The sequence below is a fragment of the Vipera ursinii genome, assembly GCF_947247035.1.
Source record: "Vipera ursinii genome assembly, chromosome: 5".
NCBI classification, from domain to species: Eukaryota; Metazoa; Chordata; class Lepidosauria; order Squamata; family Viperidae; genus Vipera; species Vipera ursinii.
The window spans coordinates 41293920-41310247 of record NC_139518.1 but is presented as its reverse complement, the minus strand read 5'-3'; the positions used below and the strand labels follow the sequence as shown (position 1 = coordinate 41310247).

At 37.7% G+C, this 16328-nt stretch overlaps 1 protein-coding gene across 2 annotated transcripts in view; it reads left to right on the top strand.

The window, feature by feature from the left end:
- The window catches only part of PPP2R3A (protein phosphatase 2 regulatory subunit B''alpha), a 34561-nt gene that overhangs the window by 4363 nt on the left and 13870 nt on the right, over window positions 1-16328 (top strand). For both annotated transcript variants that reach the window (XM_083363718.1, XM_083363719.1), the window contains exons 2-10: window positions 1275-1535; window positions 3302-3405; window positions 7470-7572; window positions 7985-8059; window positions 9419-9505; window positions 9862-10018; window positions 11914-11962; window positions 13038-13127; window positions 14416-14591. In XM_083363718.1, the coding sequence (XP_083219844.1) occupies window positions 1275-1535; window positions 3302-3405; window positions 7470-7572; window positions 7985-8059; window positions 9419-9505; window positions 9862-10018; window positions 11914-11962; window positions 13038-13127; window positions 14416-14591 (1102 nt within the window). The remainder of the gene's footprint in view (window positions 1-1274; window positions 1536-3301; window positions 3406-7469; window positions 7573-7984; window positions 8060-9418; window positions 9506-9861; window positions 10019-11913; window positions 11963-13037; window positions 13128-14415; window positions 14592-16328) is intronic.

The window sequence follows — 16328 nt, the reverse complement described above, 5'->3', positions numbered from 1 at the left end:
AGAGGAAAAAACCAGTATTGACCTATTTGTTGCAACAAGGAAGGCTAGAATTGCATTTTAGCGAGAGTCTTTCATACTTTGCCGGTTTACCTTTTGCCATTGCATAGAATTCCTAAGAAAGGTGTGAAATATTAAGTGTTTTATGCTTTGACATCTCATTTCTGGCATTTGGTACTGTACATTTCTATAAAATGCCTTATTTCACACATTGATAGTAACATATACATTTTGTGCTACTTTTCATATGTAAAGGTAAAGTTTCCCCCGCACATGTGTGCTAGTCGTTTCCGACTCTAGGGGCCGGTGCTCATCTCCGTTTCAAAGCCGAAGAGCCAGCGCTTGTCCAAGGACGTCTCTGTGGTCATGTGGCCGGCATGACTGGACGCCAAAGGCGCACGGAACGCTGTTACCTTCCCACCGTAGTGGTCCCTATTTTTCTACTTGCATTTTTACGTGCTTTCGAACTGCTAGGTTGGCAGAAGCTGGGATGAATAACAGGCGCTCACTCTGTTACGCGGCACTCGGGATTCGACCCACCAAACTGCTGACCTTCTGATCAACAGGCTCAGCGTCCTAACCCACTGAGCCACCGCGTCCGTTACTTTTCATATGTATGGGGGAACAAATGCTGACTATTAAAAGTAAAGTGGCTAAGGAGATTGAAGTTGTTCCCAAACAATATTCAGTGAAAAAAAAACTTTAAAAGATTTAATAGTATAAAAAGTTTAAAAATGGTTCAAAATAAATGTCAAAGAAAACTAGCCCCTTGCACTACCCCTTATGTGGAAAAATAAAGACAACAAGGGCATGGACAAAACACACCGTGAAGACATAAGTCGCAGGGAGCTGTAAAGAGGAAGAAGTGCTCCTGGTAGCAAAGTACATTTATGAATTTCTTGGTGATGTTCAGTGGCTATTTTTTTAGTTATATTTTGGAACTTAGAAGCTTGTCTTCTGTTCTGGAAAGCTTTGGTTATATGCTTAAGAACTTTTTAAAAATGTACAGTAGTAGTAGTACAATAAATGTAGCATTTAGAAGATATAGTATATAGAGCTGAAATATTTAATCATATAGGGTGAATTGTCTTTTATACCTAGAATTTCAAAGTGTTTTAATATTGTTGTACTTTTCTGAAAGATGACTGTTCCGTATACACACAGCTTGGCTTTTTTAAAATCATAACATTGTTTTGCTTATTGGAAATACTATTTTTGTACATTCCTTGTTCGCATTGCATTGTATAAAAATAGTAATTTTGTTTATTAACATTTAGGTCCAAAGTAAGCAAGAGAAAAAACCGGTGACACCATCTCTAAGTCCTTCAAATTCAACAATCTCCCCACAGTCTCTATTGTCTACAAATAAAGAAACTGTTGGTGCTCCCTTGTCCATAAACATTCCAACTTTCTATTTTCCGTATGGACTTCCGAATATCTGCAGTAATCATGATGAAATTATTATCAAAGTTGAAGCAGCCTTTTCAGAGTTTGAAGATAAGAAAGTTCCATATAATGAAATGGGGAAAATTATAAAAGTAAGCATGATTATCTCCTGAATTTATGGATTATTCAAAGCTGGAGTCTCTTTTATAATATAGATAATAATAATTTATTAAAGAATAAGGAAGTTTTTGGATGAAGCATATTTTAATTTTGTGTTTATGGCATGAAGCCTTGAATGAATGCAAATTCTGGTACCCAATAATGACATAAACTCACATCAGAACAAGAAATGTTAAGTCATTGAGCAAACACAAGAAGATCCTTTGTTGATTTTAGACTAATAAAAACCTGGACATCATAGGTTTAGGTTAGAACTGGAGAATGGTCAGGAAAGCAGTATCCTCTAGATGAAACCAGAAAGTACTTTTGGGTGGTAGCAGAGTAAAAGAATCTATAAGTTCTGGTGGACAAGAAGCAAAAGGATAATAGGATCCCTAGATTTATCATCTTCATCATACAAAAAGATTTCTAAATGAATTTTTAATAGAATTTTCATAAAAAGTTTTAAAAGCAATAAGAACTAAAACCAATTAAATTAGAACAGAAAAAGCAAAAGGCGCAATTAAAGAAAAGAATAGTGAAAAAAAAAGACAAAGACTCCTAAATATATCTTCAGGGAAAAATAATACTTTTTTTTTTAGGAGCAGGGGAGGGTTTGGGTGTTCAGTCTCATTCTGATTGTAATAATAGTGTAGTGCAATTTTATAAATTTAATAATACTACTACTAATAGTATATCTTCATGTCACTTAGATCAATTGACTCTATCCAGAGATGTTGGTAAATATAAATTAGACCTCTTAAAATATGTCTGTGATCTGTCTTTTGTGATATTAAATTCTGATGTATCCAAAATCACTGCTATATTTCTTATTGAGCAGAAAAGAAGCCAGATGTTCTTATTTGCACCTGATCAACTGCAGATACAAATCAATAGGAATGAAAATTAGCAGCAAAGTTCCTTATTATTGTTGAATGATATTTACCCTGGGCACATTCATGGCAACCAGTTTTAAATTATTGCATCTGTGAATAGTGATGAAAAAGATAGTTCTAATGAAGGAGAAATATAATGAAGAATAAACACCCAAATACAGTATATGGGGGTTAATAGAGCAATAGTAATTAGAAATTAAAAATATGCTGGAGACTTGAGTATTTCTGTTTAGTGTTGTCATATCAATGCTACACAAGGGCTGTAAATATTAGAGTAAGTTTGTAAACAGCTTTGTTCCATATAGATCAACCTTGTTAACTCTCAAGTGCCTTTTTTCTGCTATGTATTCCAAATGGTTTGATTAATGCAAGTTTTGGTGTTATTTTTCTATAACTTAATATTTGGTGCTGTTGCTGTATTAAGTTATTGTTATTCTTGAGATGGTGACATTGTTCATTGGGTGGCATTCCTTGTTTTGAGAGCGGGGCATCAGAATTTCATTTTAATGTGTGCCTTGTGTCTACAGGTAAATGACAAGATTATCTTAAATCATTCATGGTCATTAATCCATTTAAAATGCAAATAAAATACATTTAAAGCAATCTATTGATCTGATTAATGAGATTAAAGTCTCAAAATTGTTTCATGTATGAAAAATTTGCACAGCAAGAACTATTGTTTAAATAATAATTCAAATAATAAAACTATAAACAATAAGTCTGTGAGATTCCACTCAACTATATAATGCACTGCATATAATTTGCCTGGGTTTTATTTTCCAACATTCTAATAAAATGGCTTGAGAAAAATAATGTCTTTTCTTGGATATTAACAACAATATTTTGTTTTGTGCTTTTTACAGATATGCGGCTGTCCCCTATACTGGAAAGCTCCCATGTTCAATGCATCTGGAGGAGAGCAGACAGGATTTGTATCTGTACATTCATTTGTGGCCCTGTGGAGAAAGTGAGCACAGTGTAAAAATATTCTCTTAAAACAGGGATCTCCAACTTATTTGTGTGCTAGGTATTTATAATTTTGAAGGCATGTCCAGAGTACTACTGCCAGTTGCCATGATATTTATATGCATTTAGAATGCTCCTTTTCTGTATATATTTATGAGTGTATGAAATGCTTGCTTTCTACGAGGGCAGTTCGGAAATAAACCTCTGTTTGGTTATCAGTGACGGAACTTTTATTATAAACATTAGAAAAATACAACATTACATTACTTTTTTACATAATCAACATTCAAATTGAGGCACTTGTCATAACGTCTTACAAAGTTTGAAATTCCTTAGTAGTAGTCACTCGGCGCCAAATTTGGCCTATGGGGGTGGTGGTGATCAAAACCATCCCAATGAATCTGCTTCAAAAGTTCTTTGGTGCGTCTAGTGAGCATTATCATGAACCAACAGCACACTGGACGTGGTGCCATAGAAAATCCCACCAAATGTGAAGATGCCAAAGGAGTATTGCTAGTGAAGTTCCTGGAGTGTGGTTTGACCATTAATTCAGCAGTCTACTGTGAAACGTTACAAAAACTCAGATGAACAATCCATAACAAGCGTTGGGGCATGCTGACTTCTGGTGTGGTGTTGGTTCACGATAATGTTTGCCCACACACCACTAGACACACCCAAGATCTTTTGAAGCAGTTCCGTTGGAATGTTTTTGATCACCACCACCACCACCCCCAGCCCAGATTTGGCACCGAACAAATTCAAGGTGCTGGTGATGACCTATAAAGCCCTAAATGGCATGGGTCCGGACTACCTACGGGAGCACCTGCTGCCGGCGTCAACTTCCCTTCGTCCTGTGCGCTCCCACAGAGAAGGCCTCCTCAGGGTGCCGTTGGTCAGGGATTGCCGGCTGGTGGCCCCCAGGGGGAGAGCATTCTCTGTGGGCGCGCCAGCCCTTTGGAATCAACTGCCTGTTGAGCTCTGGATGGCTCCGGACCTTAGCTCTTTCCGCCGTGACCTGAAGATTTGGTTGTTTGAACAGGCCGGCCTGGACTAAGGGTTTGGGTTTATTTTAACTATTTATTGTTAGGGCTAATTAATTTAATTTTCTTTTTAACTTTTGTATGTTGCATTTTATTGAGTCCTTCGGGAGAAGGGCGGTATAGAAATTTAATAAAATAAATAAATAAATAAATACTACAAGGGAATTTCAACCTTGTAAGACATTATGACAAGAGCCTCAATTTGAATGGTGATCATGTCAAAAAGTAATGCAACGTCGTAGTTTTCTAGTCTGTGTAATAAAAGTTCTGTATCTGCGAGTGTCTGTCATTGATAACCAAATGGAGGTTTATTTCCAAATTGCCCTCGTACTTCCTTGTCTGTTTTATCTGGCTTCTGTTTAAGAGGATTCCCTAACCCAGGGGTAGGCAACCTCGGCTCTTTTATGACTCATGGACTTCAACTCCCAGAATTCCTGAGTCATAAAAGAGCCGAGGTTGCCTACCCCTGCCCTAACCAATCCTGATAAGGTTTCTAAAACCTCCCCTCATTTACTCCAGCCTTTATGCCGAGATTCTTCCACTTTCCCTACTGGGATCTTCAGTCTTTCTTCTTCAGTCCTCCTGTTAGGATTCTGCATTTCAGCACTGTTTTCCCCAACTCTCTCAACCACCTTCTCCAATCCAGCCATTTCCTCTCCCAGACCTACATTCCCTTCTGCCACCACCTACATTATTTTGCTTTCAACAACTACTTCCCATGGGGTTTCTAATCTTGTTGTTTTCTCAGCATGGGAAAACAGCAGGGTTTTCCAGCACTGTCTGCTTTAAGGGCAACTCCATGCTACTCAAAAGTAGTTAAGGACAACAGATATCTCTTTTACATCCATTGATTTCATAATGCTAAATCTCTGTAGAAGAAAATATAATTCAGTGATGACTTTGCTGCAAATTTTTGTATGTTTCAGAGGAAAAAAATTCTTTATTCCCGCTTCACAAATTAGGGGGAAGAAGTTTGGTCTAGTGGTTAACAGCCTAGAAAGTGGGAGGCTGTGAGTTCAAGTCCCACCTTAGCCAGCAAAGCCAGCTGGGTGATTTTGGATCAGTCACACTCTCTCAGCCCAATTCAGGGTTGTTTCTGTGAGGAAAAAAGGAGGAGGAAAGTGTGTTGCATGTTTTCTGTCTTGTATTATTTGTAAATATTATAAGGGCAGGATACAAATAAATAAAATCGCCTACATCATCCTCCATACCTGTTCTGGGTTTACATTATGATATCTGTTTTCTGCGTGGTTGTTATGAGAGGAAGCTGTAATATTAGTAAATGAGAGATGGTTCTGAAATAGTGAAAGTTCCCACTAGTGGAGAAACAAAAGGTTTGCAACATCTGCAGAGCTGTGTGCAGCAAAAGAACATCCCAGCTTTCTCCCAGTTCAGATAAAGCAGCATGGAATTAGAGGGAGAGAAAGGACTGAGCTATCAAACAGAGCAGGCTATGTTTTTGTTCCCTGGAGATATTACTTAATCCACATGGGCACGGGTGTCAAACTCACCGCATCACGTGACGTGTCGCGATGTATCACGACTTTTTTCATATTGCCGGAGCTGGGGTGGGTGCAGCCTCCGCATGATGCCACCGGCCTCCGGGCCAGCAGTTTCACCCCCTTGATCTAGGGCATGTAGGGCAAAGAGAACTGATTTCACTTTTTTAAGTGAATCAGATTTTTACATATCAGAAATCATAACTGTTTACAGGTAGTCCTCATTTAGCAATTGCTTTGGACAGCAACCATTCACAGTTACAATTATGGTGTACAAGTTATTGGTAGATGATTTATCCTTCCAGAGCAGAAAATTTCTATTGTCTTTTTTTTAACTTTTATTGAATCAAAGAAAGGAAAGAAGGTAGACTACATGCAGGCAGTTGTCAGCTTACGACCACAATCGAGCCCAAAATTTTTGTTGTTAAGTGAGACAGTTGTTCAGTGAATTTTGCCCCATTTTGTGACCTTTCTTTCCACAGTTGTTAAGTGAATCACCACAGTTGTTAAGTTAGTAACACGGTTTTTAAATGAATCTGGCTTCCCCGTTGACTTTTCTTGTCAGAAGGCCTCAAAGGTCATCACATGACCCACTGCAACAGTCAAAAATATGAACCAGTTGCCAAGTGTCTGAATTTTTATCAAGTGACTATGGGGATATTGCAGTGTTCTTAAGTGTGAAAAGTGGTCGTAAGTCACTTTTTTCAGTGCCATTGTAATTTTGAAAAGCCATTAAATGAACAAAGACTACCTGTACTATACATGTTCACATTTTGTAGGGAGTTAGGAAGATTACCTTGACGGACATAGGCCAGATCTGCAACAGGGGAAAAATAAGAAGAAGGTATGTTCAAAAGACTCAGGTAGAAGATTTCCTAATTCATAATCTATTTGGGAGGAAGGATGGGGTACAGTATAGTCCAGGGGTAGGCAACCTCGGCTCTTTTATGACTCATGGACTTCGACTCCCAGAATTCCTGAGTCAGCTGTGCTGACTCAGAAATTCTGGGAGTCGAAGTCCATGAGTCATAAAAGAGCCGAGGTTGCCTACCCCTGGTATAGTCAGACTTGCAAGATTCTGTTTTTATAGCCAATATTAATAAGAGTAGTTTCAACTTTGTGTTGATTTCTTGGCTTGGTCTACATAGTGGGGCTGACTGATGTGCATACATAGAAATATATAGATATAGCTAGATTTATACTTTATTGTGGCCTAGTTCAGTTATTTATATAATTTTTCTTATTGCTACATATGAAACAACAATAATAACCTTGCACTTAAAGGCAAATGTAACATGTAGCTTTGGCTTATATTATAGGTATTGATTAAAAGGTTATAGCAGCCTTCCTCAACTTGAGACTTTGGGTTTTATAGACTTTGGGTCCTAGAATTCCCCAAATATGTCCCTATTTGAAAAATGCCAAGATTGGGTAATACTGAATTAAGCTAAAATCATAGAATGTTTCCCTTCTGCGGAAACTCAGATTGATCGGAATATTCTTACGGTCTTACTTCTTCTTTGTAGGATTCTAAACAACTGTCATGATGATGCATCAAAATTCATTTGCCTTTTAGCAAAACCTAACTGTAATTATCTGGAACAGGAAGATTTCATCCCAGTACTGCAGGTATGTTTGACCAATCCTTTAAATTCAAACCTAGAACTTCCTAATAATGAAAACAGTTTGATAATAGAACCACTTACTGAGATAGCTCCCCCTCACCAGATGAATTCAACTGAAACCAGGATATTGTATCCATTTGTTACTGATTCTGCACATTGGGATTCTTGCATTGAGCAGAGAATTGTGTTTGATAGACTCTTCCAATGCCAAGGTTTTATGATTCAGTGGTGTGGCAAAAAGAGTAGGGAAACTCCAACATCCCTTCTTTTCTTGTTTCTACATAATTAGAGCACGTTAGCATAGCTTACATTGTGGTAAACTTTTATTTTACCTTTCCCCAGCTTCGTTTTAGGTACTGTGCTAGTTTAAAAGGTTATGGAATTTTTCAATGTTTAATAATTCTGGTGTATTTCAGGATATAGTTGAAACTCACCCAGGACTGACATTTCTAAAGGATGCCCCGGAATTTCATTCCCGCTACATTACTACGGTTTGTTGTCTACATGTATATTGTCCGCATTTCTCTATGCAAAGTTTCATTATTTCTAGTGAGGTTGAAGCATGACCAATGTCAGAAATAAGACAAATTCAGGTTGGCTATTTGGCAATGATTTGTTTCAGCTATTTAATTTTTCCTCATCTTTCATATTTGGTTTGCTTTTTCTACAAACCTTGCTAAGTTCTGTACAACTGTAATCAATTCATAAAATGGTTCTTTGTGGCTGCATATCCACAATATTATAGAAATGGTTTAACATTTTTTCCTTTCCAATCCTGCTGACGAAAGGAATTTAGTGCAACTGAATGCAATTAATATGGCAGTGTTTCTCAACCTTGGCAACTTTAAGATATGTGGACTTCAATTCCTAGAATTCCCCAAAGGCTAGCAAGATATGCTGGCTGGGGAGTTCTGGGAGTTGAAGTCCACATATCTTAAAGTTGCCAAGGTTGAGAAACTGTAATGTGGGATTCTCTTTGAAAACTATTTAGAAAGAAAAAGTGCAGCTGTTATGTTACTAATTAAAATAGCATGTTGGGAATATGTTTTTCTGGATCTTTAAATTTTGGCTTATGTTCTTGCCCATGTTCAAACCTGCTCAAATTGCCAATTCTTACCTTTAAAGCGCTGATATTACTAAATGCTGGTGGACTGTCTGTGGCACTGTGATTGGATCAGGCCTACTAGGAAATTTGCTGGGATTTGAAAGTTTTATTCTCACAGGACTTCATAGTTGTATGAATTCTGATGAATGGTTTGATATATAATCAAGAACTCAGAAAGATTGTGGATTTCCCTTCACAGAGTGCATTCAGACAGGCTAGACAGCCATCTGTTATAGATAGATTAATATAGATAAATTAATTTGAATTCCTAAATTGATTTGACAGGGCTGTAGTAGGGAAGATTGGGGGGGGGAGAGATTTATTCTCTATAGCACCTGAGGGCAGGACAAGAAGCAATGGGTGGAAGCTCATTAGAGGGAGATCCAATCTGGAAATAAGGAAGAATTTCCTGACAGTGAAAATTATTAATCAGTGGAACAGCTTGCCTGCCAGCTTTGTGGGTGCTCCATTGCTGGAAGTTTTCAAGAAAAGATTGAACAACCATTTGTCTGGGATGGTATAGGGACTCTTGTCTTGGATAATGGGTTGGACTAGAAGATCTCCAATGTCCCTTCCAGCTCTATGATTCTATGACTTGATGGCCTTTTCCAACTTGTATGAGTCTCCTGTTTTTCCTGATTAAACAAAACTCAAAAAGAGAACATAGATGTGTACAACTATCATGATGATGCATTTCATCTTTAATTTGTCAATGATTTTGAGGTGTAATTTAATCTTTTCCCAGGTTATTCAAAGAATATTTTACATAGTGAATAGATCATGGTCTGGAAAAATATCATTAATAGAGATGAGGAAAAGCAACTTTCTGCAAGTATGTTAATTTTCTGCATCCATATGAACAATGTCTTAAAATATTTTTTATTCCCACAATTTATTCAGTGTACTTTGCAATTAAGTTGAATTAGCAATAAAAGTACTGTGAATTCTGGGGAAGATAGGCATATTTTAAATATGAGGGAAATACTAGAGGTATGCTATCTAGCTAGACAATACTAGATAGAAGAATTCTAGAGGTATGCTATCTAGTTGGACATACTAGATAGAAGAATTCTTCTATCTAGTACTGGCACAAACAAATAAAAATCTAGGCTTTTATTAAATATACAAGATTCCTGCTACTTTCCTAGCATCTTTTTATGTAGAATTAATCCATTCTCATCTTTTCAGACTCTAGCCCTCTTAGAAGAAGAGGAAGACATTAATCAAATCACTGATTATTTTTCCTATGAGCACTTCTATGTTATTTACTGTAAATTCTGGGAATTGGACACTGATCATGATCTCTATATCAATCAGAGTGATTTAGCTAGATACAATGATCAAGGTAAGGAAATTCAAATGCAAAAGAACATATTGTAAATGTACTATGCTGTGTGTGTGTGTGTGTGTGTGTGTGTGTGTGTGTGTACATGCACAGTTTTAGACACAAAATCCTTGCAGGAATTGATTATCAAACCTAACTAACTTCCTTCATTCTTTACTAAAGACTTTTCTTATATAGCTTCCTATTTTTCAGTCATTAACTGCCATTCAGAACTGGCTTATAGGAAAATAGTCCTTGTCATTATGGATTGTCACTGCTGAGGTACATAAAGGATAGCTCAAAGCAAATTGTTAAACAAAATTATGTGTTTGCTATAACATTGTAAAGAAGATGAGTTAAAATGAAAACAATCATAAACAGAAACTAAATCCATACTTCTTCATTGTCCTCAAATCCTGTAATAATGCTAATTTTTACCTGCAAATTTTGTTTTATCCTACACTTGATGGAAGCATGCAGTTGTTCATAATTTTAATATTTGACTGAGCATCTCAAATTCATAACATACTATATGGATTTACCCTAATGCCTCTTCTACATATTAAAAAAGAATGAAAAATGGGAAAAATGACTGAAAGGAATTCAAACTTAAAATAATCACAATAAATTGATGTGTAGTAAAGACATCAATATACGTAGTATACAGGTAGTTCTCAAGATATAGCAAGTCATTTGATGGCTGTTCGAAGTTATGACAACTCTGTTTCAAACTTACAGTGGTTGCAGTGCCTCCCGGCATCTCTTACCGCCCCCCCCATCCCGCTATGATGATATCCTGCAGCACTTGGACCTGCTCCCTGTGCCTCCTGGAAAAAGCCATCATTTTCAGCGCTCAAACAATTCCTTGTAGAAATGGCAGCTGCTTTCAGAGCTTTCTGCCTCAGTCAGCTGGACATCAGGAGATTGCAAACCTCTCCTGGCTTTCCAAAAGGCTAGTAAGATCCAGGAGAGGTTTGCAGTTATTTGACAGCCAGTCTACTCCTCCCACCACCATTGAGCTGGTTTTGGCTATGCAAAACTTTTGCTGCTTGTCTGCCTTCTTTATGGACCCAACTGGGTGGCGGGCCTCCCTCATCTCTGAGGTACCCATGCTTACTTAATGACCTGTGCATTCATTTAAAAATGGCATCAGGTAGAGTAAGTCGTTAAGCTAGACTATCTCACTTAATGGTTCTCACCACTTTCAACCATAATGGGCAGGCTCCATTTTGATGTAGGTTGAGGACTATATCTAGGAAAATGCGTAATGATAATGCTCATGTTGAATTTTGCATACAATTGGATGTTGTTGCATGCATGTACTAGTCTTCATATATTTCATTTTTAGGAATGAGATAAACATTCCTAACTATTTGTCAGGGTCTAGTTCAGAGGTCTTCAACCTTTCAGGGCTCACGGCCCAGAGGGAAGGAGAGTAGCTTCTAAACTTATTTATTTATTTATTTATTTAGTTTTATATACCGCCCTATTCCCGAAGGACTCAGGGTGGTACGTGTGCACGCAAACAGCACCACGCATGCTGGTGCGGCACTAGCAACCCCATTTGCGCATGTGCAAACAGGCCGTGCACACCCACCCGGCACTAGTGACCCCGTTCGCGCATGCACAAATGGACCACGCAACCCACCTGGTGCTAGTGGCCTCGTTTATGCATGCGCAGATGGGCTGTGCACACCCACTGGTGCTAGCAGCCCCATTTGTGACCGTTTGTTTTCTAAGATCTTTGCATGATACTTTTGTAATTCCTTTCCAATGGCTTTTCTGTGATCTAGCAAGGAGTCAGGTCTTTTTATCAATAAAATATGAGCTTTAGGTAGTTAGCTTTTTACATAAGTGTCTCCTGATTAGCCTACAAACTACCCCTCACGCTTTTGTTTTTTGTTTTTAATCTACAGCTTTGTCAAGCAGAATTATAGAACGAATATTCACTGGAGCTGTTCTTAGGTAAGTAGTAACATAAAGATAAGATGGTAAAAATTGAATTTTGAATTTTGTCTTAAATTGCTTAGTGGTATGAAAGGAATCATGGTTACAAATAGATACTCTGCCATAGTTTTCTCTCCTCTTTGAGAGGTGTTCACCACCTACTGTTCCGTAATAGGTGTCAGTGATTCCCTATTCACGTTCCTGGTTGTGAAAAGGCATTGATGCCTCATGAGAAAAAGATTCTCCAAAGGCAGTCCTCACATTTATTGCACTAAAAACCAACCCAGAATCCTGATTTCAAAGTTGTCTTCAGGTTAATAAAACATTGATTTTCCAGGAATTAGGTAATGGATAACCCTAATACAGGTAGTGACAGATTTTATTTTCCTGGGCTCCAAGATCACTGCAGATGGGGACTGTAGTCAAGAAATTAAAAGACGCTTGCTCCTGGGGAGGAAAGCCATGGCAAATCTAGACAGCACACTAAAAAGCAGAGACATCACCCTGTCAACAAAAGTGCGTATAGTCAAGGCTATGGTCTTCCCAGTTGCAATGTATGGCAGTGAAAGCTGGACCATAAGAAAGGCCGAGCGCCAAAGAATTGAAGCCTTTGAACTATGGTGCTGGAGAAGACTCCTGCGAGTCCCTTGGACTGCAAGGCGATCAAACCGGTCAGTCCTAGAGGAGATCAACCCTGACTGCTCTTTAGAAGGCCAGATCCTGAAGCTAAAACTCAAATACTTTGGCCACCTAATGAGAAGGAAGGACTCACTGGAGAAGAGCCTAATGCTGGGAAAGATTGAGGGCAATAGAAGAAGGGGACGAATGAGGTGGCTGGATGGAGTCACTGAAGCAGTAGGCGTGAGCTTAAATGGACTCCAGAAGATGGTAGAGGACAGGAAGGCCTGGAGGAACATTGTCCATAGGGTCGCGATGGGTCGGACACGACTTCACAACTAACAACAACAACAACCCTAATACATGCTTAGGAATAGAAATTTTGTGTTTTTATCTTTCAGATTCTCTGAAATTTTTAAAAATTTGCCTCTTGTTATTTTTTAATTAACAAATTATGTATTTTTATATATTTTAGAGGAAGTCAAGAACAGAAAGAAAACCAGATGAGCTATGCAGATTTTGTGTGGTTTCTGATCTCAGAAGAAGACAAAAGATGTCTCACAAGGTAAAATAAATATCTAAAATATAAACAGTACTACATAACAGTATATATAACAGACTGTTATCCGTATGTGGCTAATTTCTTAATTAGTTTATTGTACATTGTGTGAGTTTACTCTTGAACTGGTCCAGAAGGTAAAAGAAAGACAGAATGCAATGGATATGACGTCAACATTGTTCAAGAAGAGAGGACAAGAAATAATAGGTTTAAATTATAAGTTGTTTTGGATTAACATAAATAGATTTCTTTGAGAAGTGATGGCATTTCCTTTCCTGAAGATTCTCCACAAGAGGCTAGAAGTCCATCTCTTGGGATACTGTAGCAATTGGACTAGATGAGCCTAAAGATAATATTCCTCAACCTTTATATTCTTTATTTCTATGTCAGCCCTTAGAGATAAGCCTGCTCAGGAAACACCTACTTCACTGATGCAGGTATAATAATCAATTCTTGAAAGCTTGCTAGGGGTCCCTCTGCTCCTTCTTGTACCAAACAGATCCAAGGTGGGGTTATTTTGAGTTTCTTTTCTTTCTCAGGATTACATTGTCTATTTTTCTTTCCTACATTCTTTCTTCAAGAGTATCTTTGCATTCCTCTACACAATGCTTCATAACATACTGAATTAATGGGTCCAAGTATTAAGAAACATAAAATATATTTCTCATTACTTAAAATTGAATTTAATTTACCATAATACATTTTGAGTTTATTGAATCTTATCAAAAATGTTTTAAATTGGATGTCATTAGAGGGTTTTTTTTGAAAGTTTACTCATACAATATGTTGTGGACAATATGTGGTCACCAAGAGACAACTTGATGGCACATAAATCATATATAGCACCTACCTTCCATGCCACTCCAGCTTCACTGACTATGAGCCACAAAATTTAACATGAGAAGAGCCTTAAATAGGAGACAATGTACCTATTATCTTTATTACTAAAGCCTTCTTCCAAGTAATGTATTCTCATGCTTTGTGTGTTGTTTCTGTCATATAAAACTTTTATCAAGCTGCTAAAAACATCGTTCCATCCAAAAACTCTGAAAGATACTGAAAGTCAGATTTAGGATGGGAAAATAATACAGACTTTTCCACTGAACAACTGAGGGCATTATGTATTTTAACTCATTGTCTGAACTTCAAGGTAGCCTTTCCGGTGCAACCTGTCATATGGGAAAGTCCAGGCAAAGCTTTACTCTGTATTATGTACATAAAAGGCATCCCCAAAACTCTTGTTACTTGTTGCCATACTATAAAATGCATCTTTATTCATCTCTTTGTTTTGCAGTATTGAGTACTGGTTCCGATGCATGGATTTAGATGGGGATGGCACCCTATCAATGTATGAACTTGAATATTTTTATGAGGAACAGTGTGAGAGGATGGAATCAATGGGTATTGAGCCGTTGCCCTTCCATGATCTATTGTGCCAAATGCTTGATTTAGTAAAACCAGAATATGAGGGTAGGTCATTTTGTTCTGTTTTCCTCTTTTATTAAATTTGATCTTACGATGCTTTAAAGAATTGTATATCTTTACAGAAATATGCCACAGAGTAGCTTTCACACTAGCTTCCTAATCTTTGCACTTTCAGTTTGTTCTCTGCTTAATGTGAAAATCACAAAAGTTATCCTGATCCACCATAATACATAATATGGAATTTAGTTAAGTTAATCAGACATTTGCAACTACCTCTTCAAATAGGTGTGATGATTAAGTGTCTAATAGATGCATTTATGAATGTTATTTTTTTTTTTATTGAAAAGTTTTAAAATACAATTTTCCTTTGAAAAACCCCCCTTCCCCCTCCCTCCTCCCCTCCCTACCTCCCCCCTATCTCCCCCCCTCCCCCTCTCCCTCCTCCCTCCCCTGCCTCCCACCCCTCTACTTCCCCTCCTCCCCCCCTCCCCCCCCGACTTCCCAGAGCAAAATACAAGGTATATATCTAAAAAGCAATCATAAACAATCATATACTAACAATTATAAACTCTAAAATCCATCACTCTCTAGCTTATATAGAGTAAACCAATCCTTAACAATACTAAATATGTATAAAGAACTAAAATAAAAGAAAACTAGCATCATTCCCATCTATGTTCTTCCACAATTCACTATTACCTAGACATATTCTCACTTACACATCAGAAGCACCTATCCCTATTAACCTCTCTAGCCAAAATAGGCTATAATAGATAGTTCTTACACAAATTAACCCGCATTAACCCACAAAACTTTCTTCCTCTTCCTCTGTAGTAAATTGTCCATTAATTCCAAATTGAACATTCTGTTACCATACATATCATCCCAAAACTCTTAAAAACACAACTACCACTTGACTATAAGTATATTGTGGAAGTTCCATAGATTTCTACTGGTCTTATTTTTTAATCTTTTTTGAGCGTTTTAAGGCAGCACGCGTCACCCTCTGTTCTCTAGGATCATCCAAAAGAGTTGCAGCTTGATCTCCTCCTGTACCCTTCTCGTCTATCTGTCCATCTTCATCCTCTTGATGTTCTCCTTCTCCAGATCCCTCTGCAGCTTCCAGAAGTGTTGATGGGGTTGCTTTTAAAACATTGTTGTAAAAATCATGCGCTTGCTTCCCAGTACCCAAACAGTACCTTTTGCCATCATACATGAAGCTCAACCCAGCTGGGATCTCCCATCTGAACCTTATATCTCTTTGCTTGAGCTCTTGCACAAGAAATATAAAGTCCTTCCTTCTCTTTAAAATCTTTGGAGGAATTTCTTTTAGAACCAAAACTTCTTGACCAGCAATCACAACTTTAGTATCATAGGCAGCTTGTATAACTTCATCTCTAATTTCCCTTTTTACAAAATAAACCACCACATCTCTAGGCAACTTTCTCTGCTTAGCAATCCACGAATTCACACGAAACACTTTGTCCATGCCTTGTTTTATTTCAGATGCTGGATGGTTCAATACCCCCTCAAAAGCCTCAGAAACCAGCTGCTTTAAATCTTCCTTAATATTCTCTTTTAGGCCTCTAATTCTAACAGCAAACTGCATCTGGTAAAATTGAGCCAAACTCTGTTCGCTATCCATTTTGTCTTTTAAATCTTCAATTTCCAATACTTTTGCTTCTAATATAGCATTCTTTTGAGTCAAGTCTTCCACTTGATCATCCAGCACCTCCACACATTTAGCTACTTTATGCACTGAGGACAAAATGTCTACCTTCA